We start from the raw sequence: 24,312 nt of genomic DNA on the forward strand, positions 1-24,312 counted from the left end.
CACAACCTGATATTAATATCACATATATCACAGATTATATTGGCTTGCATCTAAACTTTCCAACATTAGTTTTACTACAAGCAATCCTGCAGCGTGTTTACTTGTGCAAAGTTGGACAGCCAGTTAACATCTAAGTGTCCTCTATTAGCACACAAGGCTGGTATTTTCTTCTATTTCAGTCAAGTCATCCACAAAAGGTAAACATGATAGGCTAAGGCTTCTAGGAGCTAGCAGCTACACAACAGCTAAGCACACAATAGCACCCATATGTAATAAGTGTTCTTAATTGAACAAAACTGCAGTCTAAAAAAGCACATTTGTCAATATAAACACGAATCAAATAATTATAGTTAATTGATTTGTTGCATACTGTCATGACTTGGTCCTTGGGTTTTGTTTTTCCGGAAGGCAACGGAAAGTTGGCTCGGGCGAGATGGGAATGTGAGTACATAATTTATTTTATAATTACTAAAACAAAAGGAAGTAAACAAAAGGCGCGCACAATGGCGGAGAACAAACTATGAAACCAAAAAGACTATAAACATGGAACAAAAACTCACTTTGGCATGGGACATGAAGCATGATCTAAGAGGATGAAGAGTGTGCAGAGTATAAATGCAATGTTGCCAGAAAGACAAACTGAAAACAATGAACTTAAATACAACAGACATGATTAGTGAAAACAGGTGCGTGACTCAAAACGTGAAACAGGTGCGTGACGTGACAGGTGAAAACTAATGGTTGCTATGGTGACAAAACAAACAAAAGTGCACAAAAAGTCCAAAAACAAAACCGAACATGACTAAAACAAAACATGATCACACAGACATGACACATACAAAGCATCCAGTAACAAACGTGTACACATAATCTACCTTACTGTGTAATGAGCTACTTCAACTTAAAGATGTAAGTCCACTCCAGACTGTTTACACCAAGTAGGCTAGTGTTTTTCATACCTATTATTGTTTTGTTTGACTAAATTCACTTGATCAAACGTTTTCTAACATTACACACTACAAAATGTTAAAAGCACGTATGATTCCCGCTGATATCGGATCGGAACAACATTGGTATCGTAACGAAAGTGAAAAGGCTTGGGACACCCTCATCGCTCACACAACCATGTGGTGTCATGTTCGCAAAGCTAACTAGTTGGCCAACTAGTTGTCTAACTAGTTGCCATCTACAAACCCCGTTTCCAGATGAGTTGGAAAATTGTCCATCCATCCATCCATTTTCTACCGCTTATTCCCTTCGGGGTCGCGGGGGTCACTGGAGCCTATCTCAGCTGCAATCAGGTGGAAGGCGGTGTACACCCTGGACAAGTCGCTACCTCATTGCAGGGCCAACACAGATAGACAGACAACATTCACACTCACATTCACACACTAGGGCCAATTTAGTGTTGCCAATCAACCTATCCCCAGGTGCATGTCTTTGGAGGTGGGAGGAAGCCGGAGTACCCGGAGGGAACCCACACAGTCACGGGGAGAACATGCAAACTCCACACAGAAAGACCCCGAGCCCGGGATTGAACTCAGGACTACTCAGGACCTTCGTATTGTGAGGCAGACGCACTTACACCTATTCCACCGTGCTGCCCAGTTGGGAAATTGTGTTAGATGTAAATATAAACGGAATACAATGATTTGCAAATCATTTTCAACCCATATTCAGTTGAATATGCTACAAAGACAACATATTTGATGTTCAAACTGATAAACTTTTTTTTTTTTGCAAATAATCATTAACTTTAGAATTTGATGCCAGCAACACGTGACAAAGAAGTTGGGAAAGGTGGCAATAAATACTGATACAGTTGAGGAATGCTCATCAAACACTTATTTGGAACATCCCACAGGTGTGCAGGCTAATTGGGAACAGGTGGGTGCCATGATGGGGTATAAAAGTAGATTCCATGAAATGCTCAGTCATTCACAAACAAGGATGGGGCGAGGGTCACCACTTTGTCAACAAATGCGTGAGCAAATTGTTGAACAGTTTAAGAAAAACCTTTCTCAACCAGCTATTGCAAGGAATTTAGGGATTTCACCATCTACGGTCCGTAATATCATCAAAGGGTTCAGAGAATCTGGAGAAATCACTGCACGTAAGCAGCTAAGCCTGTGACCTTCGATCCCTCAGGCTGCACTGCATTAACAAGCGGCATCAGTGTGTAAAGGATATCACCACATGGGCTCAGGAACACTTCAGAAAACCACTGTCAGTAACTACAGTTGGTCGCTACATCTGTAAGTGCAAGTTAAAACTCTCCTATGCAAGGCGAAAACCGTTTATCAACAACACCCAGAAACGCCGTCGGCTTCGCTGGGCCTGAGCTCATCTAAGATGGACTGATACAAAGTGGAAAAGTGTTCTGTGGTCTGACGAGTCCACATTTCAAATTGTTTTTGGAAACTGTGGACGTCGTGTCCTCCGGACCAAAGAGGAAAAGAACTATCCGGATTGTTATAGGCGCAAAGTTGAAAAGCCAGCATCTATGATGTTATGGGGGTGTATTAGTGCCCAAGGCATGGGTAACTTACTCATCTGTGAAGGCGCCATTAATGCTGAAAGGTACATACAGGTTTTGGAGCAACATATGTTGCCATCCAAGCAACGTTACCATGGACGCCCCTGCTTATTTCAGCAAGACAATGCCAAGCCACGTGTTACATCAACATGGCTCCATAGTAAAAGAGTGCGGGTACTAGACTGGCCTGCCTGTAGTCCAGACCTGTCTCCCATTGAAAATGTGTGGCGCATTATGAAGCCTAAAATACCACAACGGAGACCCCCGCACCGTTGAACAATTTAAGCTGTACATCAAGCAAGAATGGGAAATAATTCCACCTGAGAAGCTTAAAAAATGTGTCTCCTCAGTTCCCAAACGTTTACTGAGTGTTGTTAAAAGGAAAGGCCATGTAACACAGTGGTGAACATGCCCTTTCCCAACTACTTTGGCATGTGTTGCAGCCATGAAATTCTAACTTAATTATTATTTGCAAAACAAAAATAAAGTTTATGAGTTTGAACATCAAATATCTTGTCTTTGTAGTGCATTCAATTGAATATGGGTTGAAAAGGATTTGCAAATCATTGTATTTCGTTTATATTTACATCTAACACAATTTCCCAACTCATTTGGAAACGGGGTTTGTATTATATATTATTATATATAATTATTCCGACTGTGGTCCGTGTGGTCAAACTAGACAACAATCTGTCCCGACTCCCGACGAAAATATTGCTTTGTAACTTTACAAATACATTTAGCTAATGGACATCAGTAAAATGTGGCATAATTACTTAGTAAACCATATTGCAAGAAGCATAAACAAGAGAAACCTACAGTGTAGGACTTGTTGATTGCCATTTGAAGTTCCTTGGAGTATTATTCGGATTCGACTGCGTATCTGGCAAGCTCAGTCATGGAGAGTGGAAGGAGACTACAGAATTTTGACCGTGATTCAATACCATTTCCACTAGTGGTACACGTACCAAAGAATGAGAATCACTGTAATAGACAATTAATATTATTTTATGCTCCACCTCAACTGCCCACGCTGACCGCATGTCCTTGCAGCTACTGTATATCTTTTTAAGGGACAATACTTAAACTTGAATATAAGGTAGTGTCCAGTTTATAGAATTACTAGCCACTGAAAAGTCAACACACCACTATGATAGTGTAAATATTTGTCAACACAAGTGAGTACACTTCCCAGAGGACATATTGTGTCCACATATTTAGTGTGAGCTCCATTGTTATCTAGTACTGACTTATTCCTCTTGGACACGAAAGTCACCCAAACTGCACTGCTTGTTACTGTAATCCTCTTCCAGTCCTCCATGATGACATCACCGGTGGTTGTTAGACACTGTGCTCACCACCTTCTTTCTACTTGAGGAGACCCCTATTGGGTTCAGGTCTGGAGACACACTTGACCACTCCTTCATCTTCCTCAGTAAGGCACATGTCCTCTTGGAGGTGTTTCATGTTAAGAACTGCCAGGCAGCCCAGGTTTTCCAAAAGGAGGGGATCATGCCCCTCAATAAACCACAGCTCCTCATTGCCAGTAGCACTCTTGCCACCCCAGACCATCACTATGACTTTGAGATTTCCCGATCCCAATATTTCTCTTCTTTTAACTTATCTGTGATCGGCTGAGCCCAGCCAAGCGGATCTTTACCACAGCTGTGTTCCAGTATTTACATGGCTAAAGATTGCACTCGTGTGAAAGATTCCTTCAAAAGGGAATGCACACTTCGGGAGAAACAATTACATTTCCTAATTCCTTGTTAAACACATGCAGGAGTTGCATTAAAACAGTGTCTTGCCAGAACACTGGCTCGAATTTGTGAGCGAGCTGCAACGAATGTGTTGTCTATCCACAGTGTGAAGCCGCTTCTAAGACACTAAAACTCACCACCATGGCGGAACATAAACTTTGTTTCTGCCAAGTAGCTTCCTCGCCGGAGGACTCAAGGAAAATGAATGGCTAAGCATATCACACACACACACACACACACACACACACACACACACACACACACACACACACACACACACACACACACACACACACACACACACACACACACACACACACACACCGAGCAGGACGACAGAAGACTATAAGTGCTAAAGCTTCAATGTAAAGTAGGGGTGATCGCTCCAGATGTCGATACTATCGATACTTAGTATAGTATCAGTATATAAATAATAGTAAAGTAATTAGATACATCTTTTTCTTGCTCTTATTATTACAGTATAACTTATTTGGTGTTTTTTGTGATTATTTACACACTATTGAGAGTAAAACCCAAATGATTCAAATGGGAACCACTAGAAGTTTTTGTTTTTGTTTAGTTATTGTGCACGAGTTTGGTTGGTTATTAAAATGTATGTAGCATTCAATACCACACATTTAATACATCATCTGATTTGCATCAATACTAGCAAATTCCATATGTAATAACATAAGCGTCTTAAAATGTGTTATTGTGTTTACTTTAGTTACATTATATGAAACATTTTCAGTTCAGTAAGCTATTGTTAAAAAATAGGATCGAGACTCGAAATCGGATTGGATCTGAGGCCAAAAACATCGATCGTGACCCCCCTAATGTTATTGGTTGTATACAAGAAACGATGTTCCCGTTACTCGCTTTTGTTCCAACAATATTGTCTATGCGTGGACGTATTTTCCGTTGATTCCGCCATACAAGCTGTGCACTGACTGCTCTAAAGTTGATGTAAGTTTTATTTTTAAACATTATTCCTTGAAGAAATATAATGTGATGTTTTTTTTTTTGCTTAAATGTGAAAAGTGTACTGTATTTTTCGGAGTATAAGTCGCACCTGCCGAAAATGCATAATAAAGAAGGAAAAAAACATATATAAATCGCACTGGAGCCCGGCCAAACTATGAAAAAAACTGTGACTTATAGTCTGAAAAATACGGTACTCACTTTTGTGAACTACTGTGTTTGACAGGAGATAAATATTGGAGAAAACTTTCAGTATGATGCAGTGCAGTTGTACACCACTGCAACCACTACCACCTCTGACGGTGTCAACGTATCTTCTAGGACAGGGGTCTGCAACCCAAAACGTTGAAAGAGCCATATTGGACCAAATGTTATGATCCGCTGCCCGGATCATATTTTTTGTTTACGTTTTCAAGATACTTGTGTTTTTGGTTAGTTTTGGACTCCTTGAGTGCCTGTTTTGTACACCTGAGTTTGTTGCCATGGCTGCTTATTAACTTCACCTGCCGCGTTTGTTCCCGACACGCACCTGTTTGTCATCACTGACATTATTATTTAAGCCTGTCCTCCCTGTCATTCGTACTTGCTTCGTAGTTTGTTTTCATGCAACAGTTGACGACTTTTGTTCTGGATCTGTACCTGTTAGCTTCCACGCTAGGTTCGGTTACTCGCTAGCTCCCACGCTAGTCTTTCTTAGTTTTACCTTTTGTGCTATGAGCACCCTTTTCTTTGTTCCAGTATAATTTATTTATTAAATAAATACTTTCTTACCTGTACGCTGTGCCTGACGCCCGTCTGCATTCCTGAGAGAACGAACCCCGCATCACCATGCGCCCCGGTCGTTACAGTACGAAGCAAGCAAGAAAGAGTTCTCTCGCGACGAGCTTGACGGAGGTAGATGAAGGTGCGTGGATGGTCCTCCGAGCGATGGAAGCAGAGACGCTCCGCTGTTCTCCAGATGAGGAGATGATATGGGGACCTGGAGGTGTTCTTGTCCCGATCGACTCCATCTGGCCCGGGGAGGTCCGCTCTCAGCCCGCTCGCACGCGTCAGCGAAGGCGGAAGTCGCACAAAACGGCTTCAGCTCGCGGCAGAGACGCGCCACCCCCGCAATTCTTCCCTCCGGAACACAGCCAAGCAGCCCAGGATTCCCCCCCGCCGATGTTTGGTAATCCCATCACTCACTTTGCCAAACAGTTCACTGATTGGGCTGTCAGTTAGCTGGAGACCCGCGCGGATGACGTCATCCCGTCCACTGGTGATGACGTCATAGACGAAGACATTTTTTTAAATTCAGTCAACTCTTTCTGTCAGCCGCCTCCAAATGACTTTAATTCAACAATTAAATACTATCAGGACATTTTTGTTAATTATAAGTCTAGTCAGTCCCAGTCACACTCTGGTTTTCAAGCCCCACCCCCTATGGCTCAAGCTCCGCCCACTCCTCTGTTTTCTCCCTCCTGGTTGTCCCTACAGTCCACTATTGAAGAGCAGAATAGTCAATTTGGACAATCAAAAGGGGAGGAGCCTACCCACCTCCTCACCTCCTCCCTCCCACCCCTAAAGACTTTTCCAGACTGCACAAGACGCGTCTGGGATCCGCTTCTTGAGGGGGAGGCTAGTACTGGGTGCTTTGCTAGTGGGCGGGCACAGCTGCGCCCAGCCAAGCCCAAACCTCCATGCCGGCCTCCGCCACCAGACCTTCGGCATGCTAAGCCGCAACCCCCGGCCAGGCCACCTCCGCCAAAGTCACGCCCAGCACCTGCTCCAAGGCTGGTTCTCGCACCAGCACCGAATCCAAGTCTGGTTTCCACACCAGCATCGACTCCAAGTCTGGTTTCCGCACCAGCACCTGTTTCCACGGCAACGACAACGACAGCCCGGACGCCTGCCACTCTGACGCCACCATCAACCCTGGTGGTCCTGCAAACACCATCCTCTCCACCTCCTGCTCCATCGCTGCAATGCACACGAGACCCCGCAGTGACCGACCAAGTAAAAAGGGCATTGCACCAACAGGCCAAACAACTTGGACAACAGGAGGAACAGTTTGGCGTTCTTGGGGCTTGCGTCAATGCCATGGCGGAACGCCAAGACGCCCACCTTGATGTTTTGGAGAGACAGCTGGGCAGTATACTCTCCGCGCTGCAGGTGATGATTCCCCCTACGGCCAACCCAGCAGTCCAGCTGAGACATCCACCACCCGCAGATACTCCGTTGCCTGCTCCGCCTCTGGCTCCGCCCACGCCGACAGACGAGCCGCCTGCTCCGCCTCCGGCTCCGCCCACGCCAGCAGACGAGCCGCCTGCTCCGCCTCTGGCTCCGCCCACGCTGACAGACGAGCCGCCTGCTCCGCCTCTGGCTCCGCCCACGCCGACAGACGAGCCGCCTGCTCCGCCTCTGGCTCCGCCCACGCCGACAGACGAGCCGCCTGCTCCGCCTCTGGCTCCGCCCACGCCGACAGACGAGCCGCCTGCTCCGCCTCTGGCTCCGCCCACGCCGACAGACGAGCCGCCTGCTCCGCCTGCTCCGCCTGCTCCGCCTCTGGCTCCGCCCACGCCGACAGACGAGCCGCCTGCTCCGCCTCTGGCTCCGCCCACGCCGACAGACGAGCCTCCTGCTCCGCCTCTGGCTCCGCCCACGCCGACAGACGAGCCGCCTGCTCCGCCCACGCCGACAGACGAGCCGCCTGCTCCGCCTCTGGCTCCGCCCACGCCGACAGCGACGACGCCTTCTGTTTCCACGGCGACGACGCTTCCTGTTTCCACGGCGGCGACAACGCTTCCTGTTTCCAGGGCGACGACGACGCTTCCTGTTTCTACGGCGACGACGACGCTTCCTGTTTCCACGGCGACGATGACGCTTCCTGTTTCCACGGCGACGACGACGTTTCCTGCTTCCACGGCGACGACGACGCTTCCTGTTTCCACGGCGACGACGACACTTCCTCCTGTTTCCACGGCGACGACGACGCTTCCTCCTGTTTCCACGGCGACGACGACGCTTCCTCCTGCTTCCACGGCGACGACGACGCTTCCTCCTGCTTCCACGGCGACGTCTGCTCTCTCCTCGTCGTCTCAGCGACCTCGGGTGGTCTGGCGGCGCAAGCGGCGCTCTCGGAGGTTAGAGTATGGACGCCAGTGGCGCAAACAGCAGCGACACCCGAGACGTAGTCGCAGAACTCTCCGGCTGCTGAACTTCTGGCGCCACTCACGCCCACCTTCTCGGCAGCCACAAATGTGGCCTTTCCGTGGTCGCCCACCTCGCCTCCGGCAGCGGCGTTCCATTCGCCGCCGCCACCTGACTCGTCCCCGGTGGATTCGGGGACATGTGACCTGGCGACCCTCCGCCAAATCCTCCCTCCACCCTCCCTTGACTCTTGAACTTTGTTATAGTTGGGGGGGTTTTAGTTTTTCTAGGGGACATCTGGAATCTGTCCCTTAAGGGGGGGGTACTGTTATGATCCGCTGCCCGGATCATATTTTTTGTTTACGTTTTCAAGATACTTGTGTTTTTGGTTAGTTTTGGACTCCTTGAGTGCCTGTTTTGTACACCTGAGTTTGTTGCCATGGCTGCTTATTAACTTCACCTGCCGCGTTTGTTCCCGACACGCACCTGTTTGTCATCACTGACATTATTATTTAAGCCTGTCCTCCCTGTCATTCGTTCTTGCTTCGTAGTTTGTTTTCATGCAACAGTTGACGACTTTTGTTCTGGATCTGTACCTGTTAGCTTCCACGCTAGGTTCGGTTACTCGCTAGCTCCCACGCTAGTCTTTCTTAGTTTTACCTTTTGTGCTATGAGCACCCTTTGCTTTGTTCCAGTATAATTTATTTATTAAATAAATACTTTCTTACCTGCACGCTGTGCCTGACGCCCGTCTGCATTCCTGAGAGAACGAACCCCGCATCACCATGCGCCCCGGTCGTTACACCAAAAATACAAAAAACTCAGCTGCCTGGAGGCAGCACGGTGGAACAGGGGTTAGTGAATGTGCCTCACAATACGAAGGTCCTGAGCAGTCCTGGGTTCAATACTTAGCTCGGGATCCTTCTGTGTGGAGTTTGCATGTTCTTCCCGTGACTGCGTGCACTTGGGGATAGGTTGATTGGCAACATTTGGCCCTAGAGTGTGAATGTTGTCTGTCTATAAGTGTTGGCCCTTTGATGAGGTGGCGACTTGTCCAGGGTGTACCCCGCCTTCTGCCCGAATGCAGCTGAGATAGCTCCCATAGCGACCCCAAAGAGGGACAGGCGGTAGAAAATGGATGGATGGAAATCTGTCTGGAGCCGCAAAAAATGAAAAGCCGTATATAAGTCTTATAAAGAAGGCCACACATGACGTAAGTGTCTATATTAGCTATAATAGCTTACTATTAACATGACTACAGTATGTGTCGCAGGCTGAAGCAAATCTTCGTTGACAGAAATGTTGACATTTTATATTTATTCTACACATTTTTACAATATTAGAAACCATTAGTAAATCAGAGGCTACTCAGAAGGTAAGATAACTCCTGGAAATGACTGGCTTTTAATGGCCAACGGTATAGATGTGTGTGTCCAAGTTAAAGGAAACGGCAAGCTGTCTTCTTTTAATAGATTTATTACAATCTTTGGCAAGCTAAGTAATGTTTGCTGTGGTCTGGAACAACATGGCACACAAACAACTATCAGAAATGCAGCCAAAATGACATACAGATAATGTGTCATGAGACATGCAAAACCAAATTAAATACACAGAGGATACAAGTAAAGTATATTAAATGAGCTCAAATATACCTACAAACGAGGCATAATGATGCAAGATGTACATAGACCTAGCCTAAATAGCATGTTAGTATGGATTAGCTTGCAGTCATGCACTGACCAAATATGCCTGATTAGCACTCCAACAAGTCAATAACATCAACAAAACGCACCTTTGTGCGTTCACGCACAGTATGAAACTTTTGGTGGACAAAATGAGACAAAGAAGGAGTGGAAGATTTTACATGTAAACAAACTGTTGCGTCACAGCCCACACTATGGTGAGTTCAAGAACCGCCAAAATTAGTAGGACAAAAAGATGTTGACCAAATACTCTCATCAGTGAAGCATACACACAAACATATTAAACAGTGGGCTTTATAATAATTGGGAAGGTTTGTTTCATGTTTGTCCTCAAACAATAAACATACTAAAACCCAAAAATTATTTCCCCCCATCTTTTTCCATTTTCAATCCTTTTTTAAAAATGCTCCAGGGAGCCACTAGGGCGGCACTAATGAGCCGCATGCGGCTCGAGAGCCGCGGGTTGCTGACCCCCGTTCTAGGAGGACATGAATATGCAAAAAAAGGGAAGAAGCCATCAAGTTTTACTATAATTACATGGGACATTTTCCTCATGCGTACAAAACCCTGATTGCAGAAGCAATGTGGTCACACCCTCTTCCTGTTTCTTTTGCCCCCAGTCCTGGGGGGTTCTGGTCTCTCAGACGGACCTTCTAAGCCAACTGATGAGGAGATGTTCTGAGGACCTGCTGAACGGACCCGTCAGCAAACTGACACTGCTCATCCGAGACAAACAGCAGCTCCGCAAAACCTACACGGAGCAGTGGAGCCTCTTGAGGCAGGAGCTCAGCAAAGTGTGTGACTGACACACACACACACACACACTTCTTGTATTTCTTACCTTCTAAAGACATCTAAAAATTCCTACCTCTTTTGGACCACCCTTTCTAGATATATAAATATTTGTATTTACAACATTAATAATATATACATACTATGCAAATATGAAAAAAGCTTGATGTGAAAAATGAGTTGTAATTTCACAAGAAAAACTTAGCATTTTGGCAGTATTATAATAAAAGTTGGAATTTTACTCATTAACAGTCGCATTTTTACAAGAAAAGCTTAACATTTTGGCAATTTTATGAATAGAGTCATAATTTTACTCGACAAAAGTCACAATTTTATAAGAAAACTTTAAAAATGTTGGCTATGTCATAATAATAATCGGAATTTTGCTTGGCAAAATTATGACAAAAGTCATAATTGTACTCAAAAAATGTCACTATTTTACAAGAACAACAAAAGTAAATTGGCAATATTGTGATAAAAGTCAGGATTATAATGAAAATGTCACCATTTTGCATTAAAAAGTAATAATTTTACATAAAAAAGTAATAATTTTACGAAAAAATATTGCAATATTACATAAACAGAAAGAATATGAGAAATTGTTCCCAAATTTTATAAGAAAAAAGTCCACACATTGTGAGAAAAAGACTGCTTTAAGTTGTTTTGTTTTTTTGGAGGAATCTTTTGTTTGTAATTGGTTTTTAGTCTTCGTTATTTATTTCAAGTTATTACAGTATGTCTCTATGTACATATTTATTTTTATTTTTTTAATTAATTTTGGCCAAAGGGGGCTCGTTTCAATTTTTTTTACACACACTTGTTATTTCATATGTTGACTAGAGGGGGAGCACTTTTAAAACTGACACACAGTCAGTTTGAAAAATCCCTCGTTTTTGGGACCACCCTAATGTTGACATATTTCATCACCAGGGGTGCAAATGAGACGTTCTCTATTAGATGCAATGGTTTTCTGTATTGGGACCATTATTTATGTCCTAACCTGTTCACCGGTCCTCATATGGAAGGAACTTTTCCTTGTTGCTGTCTCAAGAAGGAGAGAAATACAAGAACACACACACACACACACACACACACACACACACACACACACACATACACACACACACATGTGTTCTTTTTTTTTTTTTTTTTTTTTTGTCCTGTCCAGCTTCTCAGGCAAATCATATAGTTGATGTAAATGCCCATGTCGGCTGTTCAGATTTACTTTACAAAAGAGAAGTGTAGGATACTTCTCTTGTTGCCTTATTTGTATTTGACTTTATTAAATGTATTTATATTATCATTTAGTGCAGCCGGGTCGGAGCAGGAGGGGATAGAAAGAGAAAAAAAAAGAAGACAGAGGGGGAAATTGTGGGGACAAGAGGGGGATTAGACAGAGAGACAAAAACAACAACAGCAAACAACAACAACAACAACAATAGAGCAACATCAGCAAATATGACATGTACAAATATGATGGTAAAAGTAATAGCAAATAAGCAGTTAGCGAAAAATAAAAAATAATACAGAAATGACAATGAGCATTATTACACTACAAATGGATCAATACAAATACCAATAGAAATAGCGCTATTGATAATGAACAATACCAATAATTTACCTTTATTATCAACAATACAGTTGTTTAAATGCAACAATACATATACGTAATGATAACTTGAGATACGAAAGAATGCAGAAAAATGGAGGGGGAGAAAGAGAAGCAACCTACATTAACCTTGTAGATTGTTATAGTCACAATAGGTTAAGCTTTGTCAGTGTGCCATGTGTTACACCCAGTTTACCCTAGGGCAACAACGTTAATATATGTTTGATGAAACGTGATTATGTGCATGAGTGTAAGTATGCATATGTACTTGTATATGTACAGAATGTGTATATGTGTTTGTACAATGAATGTATATGTACAGAATGTGTATATGTGTTTGTACAGTGAATGTATATGTACAGTATGTGTATGTGTATGTTTGTATATTGAATGTGCGTGTGGATGTACGAACATTAGGTAGGTAAATATGTACTGTATTTGTGTATGTATGTGGGAGCGTAGGTACCTATGTACGTATGTGAGCATATGTGAATTTGCATGTACAATACATTCGACTCCCAGAGTGCGTGGGAGCCAGAGCACGGCCCCATCACCCCCGAGAGCCCAACCCACAAACAGGAGGCGTGGTGCCCAGGGAACCAGGGACCACCGCCCCCACGCAGCCAAGCCGACCAGCGACAGGAACCCCAGAGCCCGACCCACCGTACCGCCCACAAGGGCCAGCAGCAGGCCGCAGACAGACGCACCCGGCAGAGGACAGGGCACGAGAAAAGCAGGGGACAGCCAGACCCCAAGCCAGCGAGAGACCACACCCCACACGGGCAGAAAGGCGAGACGCCCCGCCCGAGGGACCCAGAGACTCCCCGCAACCGGACGGGAAGACCGCCCCCGCTCCACCGGCAACCGGGCCCCCACGAGCCCACCCCCCACCCCCGGAGAGCGCGGCGAGGCCAGCCCCCGGCCACCCCACCCAAACCGGCCGCCGCAGGACCACCCAGGCACAGGGCCACGGGAACCACCCACCCCACCCGCAGGGACCCCAACGATGGAGATGGAACAACCAGCAACCGCCCCGCCGAGCCCCCCCCCTGAGGGAGGGGAAAATTAAAAAATAATATTAATAAAATATATTAAAAAATAAATAAATTAATTAATAAATTAATTAATTAATTTAAAAAAAAAAGAATTAAAAGAAGATCACAGACATGCTGACAAACACACGTGTTCTTAAACACACTTTTGCTTTGCCTGAACATCCTCGATGAGATTTGACAATGTGGTTGCAAGTGAGCAAGCATGTCAGAGATGCTATCAGACTATTTCCTCATACATCATATTTCATAGTCCACATCCTGTCATATCACACACACGCACTCTCCATGTAATGGCAGGTTTCTACTCTGTTACACTCCTGTATCTCTGGAATAGAACACCTAATGTAAAAAAAAAATAAAAAATTGTGCTCACGCTTTCCCTCTGTATTAAATATAAAAGACAGAATGCATTAATGCACTCAACATGGGTTACATTAAAGGGAAACGGCTCTTTCTTCTTGGAATTTTGGCCGTCATCTACAATGAGACAAGAACACCTCTTTCCCTTTTTGTTGCAGTGGTTTTTTGATGCGTTTCTTTTGTAGAAACCAGCTGGTAGCGTGTGGATTTTAAAAAATTACCAACTTTGAGCAAGGCGCTGTCACGACGCCAGATATGTAGTTTCTCAGTGTAAGCGCCAACAATAACAATGTCATTATAACTTGGTTATTATGCAGGTCACGGCATGTACCATATTTTTTGGGGGCAGCACGGTGGTGGAGGGGTTAGTGCATCTGCCTCACAATACGAAGGTCCTGAGTAGTCTTGGGTTCAATCCCGGGCTCGGGATCTTTCTGTGTGGAGTTTGCATGTTCTCCCCGTGACTGCGTGGGTTTCCCTCCGGGTACTCCGGCTTCCTCCCACTTCCAAAGACATGCACCTGGGGATAAGTTGATTGGCAACACTAAATTGGCCCTAGTGTGTGAATGTGAGTGTGAATGCTGTCTGTCTATCTGTGTTGGCCCTGCGATGAGGTGGCGACTTGTCCAGGGTGTACCCCGCCTTCTGCCCGATTGTAGCTGAGATAGGCTCCAGTGCCCCACGCAACCCCAAAAGGGAACAAGCGGTAGTAAATGGATGGATGGACGGAAGGCGCATCGGATTATAAGGCGCATTAAAGTTAAAGTTAAAGTACCACTGATAGTCACACGCGGACTAAGTGTGGTGAAATTAACCTCTGCATTTGACCCATCCCCTCGTTCCACCACCTGGGAGGTGAGGGGAGCAGAGAGCAGCAGCAGTGGCCGTGCTCGGGAATCATTTTGGTGATTTAAACCCCAATTCCAAACCTTGATGTTGAGTGCCAAGCAGGGAGGTAATGGGTCCCATTTTTACAACCTACCGATCTAAGGGAGGACACTCCAACCACAAGGCCACTGAGCAGTGGTCAAATAATAGTTTTCTACATTTAAAACACTTCATTGTTGTCTACATAACAATCGTGGTTTTTTGGTCAAAATGTTGCATAAATAATGTTTTACAGACCATCTTCAAGTAGCTTTCTGACCGTCTCTTCGGGACGTGCCGTTTTGTTGTCTTATTTACTCGCCTCCACTTCAGCAGCATCTTCTCCCCGTCATCTTTGTTGTAGTTTGTGTCGCTTCCATAGCGAGTCTACTGACGGACTCATTTTGAAATATACGCTCATTTGTATGAGAAATGGCAGCAGTGGAGGATGAATACCCCACAACAAGAGGATAGAGAAAAAGACGGAGCTCTTTGGTTGCGGTGCAGACTACAATGGCCATTTCGGGACTTGTGCAGATCCCAAATACACAACAGCAGGTACCAATAGGTAAGAAAAGTGGGTTTTGCACAATATTGCAAAACAACGGCAGATAATATGTCTCCTAACAGATGCCATGTTGGGGTCCTTATACACACCATAATAATTTTATGGTGTGTATATTTTTAATTTGTTAGTGTATTTCCATGTTTAATATTGAGTTCCTGTCCTGCGCACTTATTTTGTAGTTCCACTTCCTTTTTGAGGGTCATACAGCAGCTATATTTTACTGCCAGTGCACCTGTTTTGAGTTTAGTCTTCGCTATTTAAGTCCAGCTGACGCTGTGGTCTTTGTCGGGAGATTGTTACACGTGTGTATGCTGTTTGAGGCTTCCAAGTAAGTTTGTTTCCACTGTGTCCAGCTGCGCATTCCCAAATGCATTAGTGTTTGTTTGGCCTGCACCTTGCTGCACATGTGCCTTAGCGTTTTTTGTCTTTCCATCCATCCATCCATCCATCCATCCATCTTCTTCCGCTTATCCGAGGTCGGGTCGCGGGGGCAGCAGCCTAAGCAGGGAAGCCCAGACTTCCCTCTCCCCAGCCACTTCGTCCAGCTCCTCCCGGGGGATCCCGAGGCATTCCCAGGCCAGCCGGGAGACATAGTCTTCCCAACGTGTCCTGGGTCTTCCCCGTGGTCTCCTACCGGTCGGACGTGCCCTAAACACCTCCCTAGGGAGGCGTTCGGGTGGCATCCTGACCAGATGCCCGAACCACCTCATCTGGCTCCTCTCGATGTGGAGGAGCAGCGGCTTTACTTTGAGCTCTTCCCTGATGACAGACCTTCTCACCCTATGTCTAAGGCGGAGCCCCGCCACCCGGCGGAGGAAACTCATTTTGGCCGCTTGTACCCGCGATCTTGTCCTTTCGGTCATAACCCAAAGCTTTTGACCATAGGTGAGGATGGGAACGTAGATCGACGGGTAAATTGAGAGATTTGCCTTCCAGCTCAGCTCCTTCTTCACCATAACGGATCGATACAGCTTCCGCATTACTGAAGACGTCGCACCGATCCGCCTGTCGATCTCACGATCCACTGTTCCCTCACTCGTGAACAAGACTCCGAGGTACTTGAACTCCTCCACTTGGGGCAAGATCTCCTCCCCAACCCGGAGATGGCACTCCACCCTTTTCCGGGCAAGAACCATGGACTCGGACTTGGAGGTGCTGATTCTCATTCCAGTCGCTTCACACTCGGCTGCGAACCGATCCAGTGAGAGCTGAAGATCTTGGCCAGATGAAGCCATCAGGACCACATCATCTGCAAAAAGCAGAGACCTAATCCTGCAGCCACCAAACCAGACACCCTCAACGCCCTGACTGCGCCTAGAAATTCTGTCCATAAAGGTTATGAACAGAATCGGTGACAAAGGGCAGCCCTGGCGGAGACCAACCCTCACTGGAAACGGGTCCGACTTACTGCCAGCAATGCGGACCAAGCTCTGACACTGATTATACAGGGAGCGAACCGCCACAATAAGACAGTCTGTTACCCCATACTCTCTGAGCACACCCCACAGGACTTCCCGGGGTAGGTGTCTTTGTTTGTTATAAATACCTCATACCTGTCTCCTGCTACCTTCTGCATCTTGAAGCCCAATCATTGCTATCATGCAACCTGTGTGTCGTAGCACAGCACGTCTGACTATGGTAGCCGTAATGCTGCGACTATCCATCAAGCGGTGCGGCTTCGTCGTACCAAAACATTGACAGATTTTTGAGCACCGTGTGTAATGTTCTATTTTTATCAAGAAAACACCAAAGTTTGGGTCTTTTTTTGCTTACCGGTGCTTGCAAGTGTCATTTATTGAACAGGGGTCAACCTGCAGTCCACACTATCTCTTATGTGTGACTGCCATCTACTGGTCACACTTATCATAAAATTGCTTGGAGGTCAGAATTACCAGAACTAATACATACACAAGGCGCACCGGGCTATAAGGGGCCCGATCGATTGTTGAGAAAATGAAAGGATTTTAAAGTACTAGTAGAGTGGAAAAGCAAGTTACCTCTATATTGAAGCTATTATCATATCTGATTTATGACACTAAAAGACTTCAAGTTTGCCAGTAAATAAATATGAAAACAGTATAAATCACATAGATTCCCGAGCCATTCTGACAAGATAATGAGTAAGCCAGTCTTGTGATCGCGTGACGCTGATGTAGGAACCTCAGATCCTTTCCCCATGAACAACAATGCTAATCAAGCAGACTTTGTGAGAGCTAATTTTGGAGAAAATTATAATCCAGCACCTTATATTTTTAAGCTCGAACACAAAAAGGATGAGCAGTAAGTTTTAGAAGCCGAGTGCTAAAGGAATGTAGCTTTATTGAAACACTGTAGCATCAGCACTGCAATGAGGTGGCGACTTGTCCAGGGTGTACCCCGTCTTCCGCCCGAATGTAGCTGAGATAGGCTCCAGCACCCCCCGCAACCCCAAAAGGGACATGCGGTAGAAAATAGATTGATGGATGTAGCATCAGCAGTATTGCTAGGTGCTGAACATACAAACTAACCATAATAAAAATAAAAAATAAACACATTACAATGACGGCACACTGACATAATCCCTTTTAGATGAAGAATCAATCACAATTCGTACAAAGGCTTAAAGAATAGTTTTCGCAACTAGCTTCTTTTTGTGTCTTTTTCGCCATCTCACGCAGCCTCTCGATCCATGGCCACATTTGCCTTATACCAGGTGAGAGATGCATGAATTATATTCTAGAATTAACTTTTAGCAAGTTTGAGACGAAGCAGAAGCAACCACCGGCGCAGTGTTTCAACAATAGCACTGTAAGATAGCATTAGCTCACTGCTATCAACGCGCCACTAAAATAGGCTGCCTGCATTAGCGCTTACAATAACAATATATATGGATTATATTTGGTTGATTTTCATGTCACGACACATAAATAGAATATTTTTGGGGGTTTTTAGAGGGTTTTATGGGAGAAAAAGAGGACCCCTTAATCTGTTGACTCAATTGTTAGCTATTTATTTACGATTTCGAGTGCATAAAAAAGCCAAGCATACGTGTTCTTGTCTTACATAAGGATTGTGAATGATAAACACCACATCTCTTTCCAATGTTTGCATATTTCAGGTATGACTGATCTGATAACATGGTCAGAGTGCACAAATGCTCCCATCATCCGACTCTGAAATCTATAGAAACTGCGAACGATGTTTGGAGCGGAAAATTCAAAACGGCTGACTAATTTTTGTGGCATATTGTGATGTTTATTGGGTTGAGTTTTTTTCTTGCCCTGATGTGGGATCTGAGTCGAGGATGTCGTTGTGGCTTGTGCAGCCCTTTGAGACACTTGTGATTTAGGGCTATATAAATAAACTTTGATTGATTGATTGGTTGGTTGATGTTTAGACGGTCTTTTCACATACTGCTCGCTGTTGCGAAAAAGCTAAGTATCGTTCTATCTGTGTGCTTTTAATTGTTTTGCAGCTTTCTTTACTAGTTCCCAAACATATTTAGTAGTCCTATTTAACTTGCAAATCACCCGATCTCTGTCTCACCACCCCTCCCTCAGCTAGCTAGCTGCTAAGCTAACAAAACTAGCGCGGAGAAAGGCGGCGTCGGTCGGAAGGAATTTACTCCCGCACACCACGACCACTTCCCAGAAGACAGCAGGAACTTCACTCGGTGACAGAAAATACTATGAGTATGGCTTCCTGCTCTTCGCGCACCTTACTCATGGATAGGTTGGCTCTGCTAGAGGGCCGTGTCTGCCAGTTAGAGCAGAGTAATCTCGTAACTTTAGATGTTGCAGACACATCTGCTAGCATTAGCTGTAGCGAGCTAACTAGCCCAGTTTATAGCAGCCCTAAGCGGCCTACAAGCTACGGTGTACCGGTTGAGACGCATAATAGATTTAGCCCTTTAGCTAGTTCTACACCCCAGTCTACCGGGCACCACATCTTAGTCATAGGGACTCCATCACCCGAAACATAAAGCTTAGCAAACCAGCCACAATTAAGTGTATTCCCGGGGCCAGAGCACCTGACATTGAAGCTAATCTTAGGGAGCTAACTCGCAACAGGCCTAGTAAACACGTACGGCAGGCTAATCGCACCACTAGTTATGCGAATACAGTTGTACACGTTGGCTCCAATGACACTAGGATGAGACAGTCAGAGATTACAAAGAGAAACATAGCTAGGACTTATGATCTCGCTAGAAAAATGTCCAGGCTTCGAGTAATTGTATCTGGCCCTCTGCCTGCGAGAGGCAATGATGAGAGGTATAGCAGATTAGTCTCGCTTAACAAGTGGCTGGTTAGCTTCTGTAGACAACAGGGACTAACGTTTATTGATAATTGGCCCTCTTTCTGGGGCAAACCAGGCTTGCTGATGAGAGACGGCCTTCACCCTAACCAGGAAGGCGCCATCATCCTGGCTAAAAACATAGACTACTGTTTAAGTCACATTTGAGTAACTACACTAGAGCAAGCCCGGTCACAGACAATTACAGAGTCTGCTAGTCTGGGTGAGGAGTCAGTTAAGCTAGAACTAGCCAGCGCCAGGCTGGATAATCCCTGCACACATAACAATTCTCTAAGAATAATACACAACTCACATAATGTTTTTTCTGTTGTGACTGTGTCATAGGTAGACATGCATTCTACTGAGGTGGCAAATTATGATGCGTTCAGTTTATCGCAGCACCAAGCAAACAATCTGAAAATTCCCGTCATATCAATTCCTAGATATGGTCGAAACTATTTAAAGTGCACTACGCATAATAAACGCAACATTATTAATATTGCTACTATGGATAATTTCAACAAAAACTCGTCAAAACAGCCCAATACCTATAATATGGGCTTTTTGAACATGAGATCATTGTCTTCCAAAACGTTATTAGTTAATGTGATCATTAGAGACAACAATCTTAACGTCATTGGTCTTAGCGAAACCTGGCTCAAACCATTGCCCGTCCCCTTAAAAGGGGTGGGGGGGTCGCACTAATATACAATGAAAACTTTAACCTTACCCCTAACCTAAATAATAAATATAAATCGTTTGAGGTGCTTACTATGAGGTCTGTCACACTGCTGCCTCTCGACCTGGCTGTTATCTACCGCCCCCCAGGGCCCTATTCTGACTTTATCAGTGAATTCTCAGAGTTCGTTGCTGATCTAGTGACGCACGCCGACAATATAATCATAATGGGGGACTTTAATATCTATATGAATATCTCATCAGACCCTCAGTGCGTGTCGCTCCAGACTATAATTGATAGCTGTGGTCTTACACAAATAATAAATGAACCCACGCATCGCAATGATAATACACTAGATGTAGTGCTTGTCAGGGGTGTCACCACCTCCAAAGTTATGATACTCCCGTATACTAAAGTAATGTCCGATCATTACTTTATAAAATTCGAAGTTCTGACTCATTGTCAACAAGCTAATAATAATAATAACTGCTATAGCAGCCGCAACATTAATGCTGCCACAACGATGACTCTTGCTGACCTACTGCCTTCGGTAATGGCACCATTCCCAAATTATGTGGGCTCTATTGATAACCTCACTAACAACTTTGACGACGCCCTGCGCGAAACCATTGATAGTATAGCACCACTAAAGCTAAAAAGGGCCCCTAAAAGGCACACCCCATGGTTTACAGAAGAAACTAGAGCTCATAAATTATCATGTAGAAAGCTGTAACGCAAATGGCGCGCAACTAAACTTGAGGTTTTCCATCAAGCATGGTGTGATAGATTATTAACTTATAAACGCATGCTTACCTTAGCTAAAGCTAAATATTACTCAAATCTCATCCGCCTCAACAAAAACAATCCTACATTTTTGTTTAGTACAGTAGCATTGCTTTTTTTTTTTTTGTGTGTCCTGTCCAGCTTCTCAGGCAAATCATATAGTTGATGTAGATGCCCATGTCGGCTGTTCAGATTTACTTTACAAAAGAGAAGTGTAGGATACTTCTCTTGTTGCCTTATTTGTATTTGACTTTATTAAATGCCATCCATCTTCCTCCGCTTATCCGAGGTCGGGTCGCGGGGGCAGCAGCCTAAGCAGGGAAGCCCAGACTTCCCTCTCCCCAGCCACTTCGTCCAGCTCCTCCCGGGGGATCCCGAGGCGTTCCCAGGCCAGCCGGGAGACATAGTCTTCCCAACGTGTCCTGGGTCTTCCTCGTGGCCTCCTACCGGTCGGACATGCCCTAAACACCTCCTTAGGGAGGCGCTCGGGTGGCATCCTGACCAGATGCCCGAACCACCTCATCTGGCTCCTCTCGATGCGGAGGAGCAGCGGCTTTACTTTGAGCTCCCCCCGGATGACAGAGCTTCTCACCCTATCTCTAAGGGAGAGCCCCGCCACCCGGCGGAGGAAACTCATTTCGGCCGCTTGTACCCGTGATCTTGTCCTTTCGGTCATAACCCAAAGCTCTTGACCATAGGTGAGGATGGGAACGTAGATCGACCGGTAAATTGAGAGCTTTGCCTTCCGGCTCAGCTCCTTCTTCACCACAACGGATCGATACAGCGTCCGCATTACTGAAGACGCCGCACCGATCCGCCTGTCGATCTCACGATCCACTCTTCCCTCACTCGTGAACAAGACTCCGAGGTACTTGAACTCCTCCACTTGGGGCAAGATCTCCTCCCCAACCCGGAGATGGCACTCCACCCTTTTCCGGGCGAAAAGGGTGGATTTATATATATTATACATTTATTAAATGTATTTATAATATCATTTAGTGCAGCCGGGCCGGAGCAGGAGGGGATAGAAGGAGAAAAAAAAAGAAGACCGAGGCGGAAATTGTGGGGACAAGAGGGGGATTAGACAGAGAGACAAAAACAACAACAGCAAACAACAACAACAACAATAGAGCAACATCAGCAAATATGACATGTACAAATATGATGGTAAAAGTAATAGCAAATAAGCAGTTAGCGAAAAATAAAAAATAATACAGAAATGACAATGAGCATTATTACACTACAAATGGATCAATACAAATACCAATAGAAATAGCGCTATTGATAATGAACAATACCAATAATTTACCTTTATTATCAACAATACAGTTGTTTAAATGCAACAATACATATACGTAATGATAACTTGAGATACGAAAGAATGCAGAAAAATGGAGGGGGAGAAAGAGAAGCAACCTACATTAACCTTGTAGATTGTTATAGTCACAATAGGCTAAGCTTTGTCAGTGTGCCATGTGTTACACCCAGTTTACCCTAGGGCAACAACGTTAATATATGTTTGATGAAACGTGATTATGTGCATGAGTGTAAGTATGCATATGTACTTGTATATGTACAGAATGTGTATATGTGTTTGTACAATGAATGTATATGTACAGAATGTGTATATGTGTTTGTACAGTGAATGTATATGTACAGTATGTGTATGTGTATGTTTGTATATTGAATGTGCGTGTGGATGTACGAACATTAGGTAGGTAAATATGTACTGTATTTGTGTATGTATGTGGGAGCGTATGTACCTATGTACGTATGTGAGCATATGTGAATTTGCATGTACAATACATTCGACTCCCAGAGTGCGTGGGAGCCAGAGCACGGCCCCATCACCCCCGAGAGCCCAACCCACAAACAGTAGGCGTGGTGCCCAGGGAACCAGGGACCACCGCCCCCACGCAGCCAAGCCGGCCAGCGACAGGAACCCCAGAGCCCGGCCCACCGTACCGCCCACAAGGGCCAGCAGCAGGCCGCAGACAGACGCACCCGGCAGAGGACAGGGCACGAGAAAAGCAGGGGACAGCCAGACCCCAAGCCAGCGAGAGACCACACCCCACACGGGCAGAAAGGCGAGACGCCCCGCCCGAGGGACCCAGAGACTCCCCGCAACCGGACGGGAAGACCGCCCCCGCCCCACCGGCAACCGGGCCCCCACGAACCCACCCCCCACCCCCGGAGAGCGCGGCGAGGCCAGCCCCCGGCCACCCCACCCAAATCGGCTGCCGCAGGACCACCCAGGCACAGGGCCACGGGAACCACCCACCCCACCCGCAGGGACCCCAACGATGGAGATGGAACAACCAGCAACCGCCCGGCTGAGCCCCCCCCTCTGAGGGAGGGGAAAAATTAAAAAATAATATTAATAAAATATATTTAAAAAAATAAAAAAATAAAAAAATAAAAACATTAAAAAAAAGAATTAAAAGAAGATCACAGACATGCTGACAAACAAGGTCACTACCCCAGCAACTGGCCGACTCGCAGCACCTCGGAATACCTTGCAGCACCAAGCTACCACAATAGATGCAGGGACTAGGCCCAACAGGCCCCAACCAAGACGGGCACCCGGAAGGGATGGACAGCGGGACCCAGGAGCTCCAGACACGCAGTTCGGATGCAGTAGCCTGAGGCGTCGACCCCCGTCTGACAGGCAGGCCCAGAGCGTACCCCCAGAAATTTACATACATACATACATATATACATACACATACACACATACATGTATACATACCCACACATACACATATATACATATACATACACATATGTACACATACACACACACACATATACATACATATACACAGTTTGTCAGCCCCGACAGCCATCACGCGCGCGCGCTGCCACCAGTCACAACATCAGCCACACCCTTGCACCAGACCCAGCAGCCACGGGCGCCCACACCACAAACAAACGGCAGCAGAAACAGCAGCCGCGATAACCCCAGACAGCCAGCACCAGCCAATCAAATCAAAGCGATCAAAAAAAAAACTGTGACCAGCAACCACACGCCACCAGGACCACGGAGACCAGCCGGCGCCAGCCCGCCAGTCAGCCCGAACGCCAACACGCAAACAAGAGACACCAACACCCCCCCCACCAAAAGGCCCCCCACCCCAACCCAAACCCGCACAAACACACCACCGCCCAAACAACCGAGACACAGCATCCAGACCAGACACGGGGGCTGCGCCGCCACC

General features: G+C 45.6%; 1 protein-coding gene across 2 annotated transcripts in view; it reads left to right on the top strand.

Annotated features, from left to right (window-relative positions):
- The window catches only part of fes (FES proto-oncogene, tyrosine kinase), a 73,921-nt gene that overhangs the window by 2,490 nt on the left and 47,119 nt on the right, over positions 1-24,312 (top strand). For both annotated transcript variants that reach the window (XM_061963523.2, XM_061963524.2), the window contains exon 3: positions 10,730-10,903. In XM_061963523.2, coding sequence (XP_061819507.2) covers positions 10,730-10,903 — 174 coding nt within the window. The remainder of the gene's footprint in view (positions 1-10,729; positions 10,904-24,312) is intronic.

This window comes from Nerophis lumbriciformis, linkage group LG06, assembly GCF_033978685.3.
Source record: "Nerophis lumbriciformis linkage group LG06, RoL_Nlum_v2.1, whole genome shotgun sequence".
NCBI lineage: Eukaryota > Metazoa > Chordata > Actinopteri > Syngnathiformes > Syngnathidae > Nerophis > Nerophis lumbriciformis.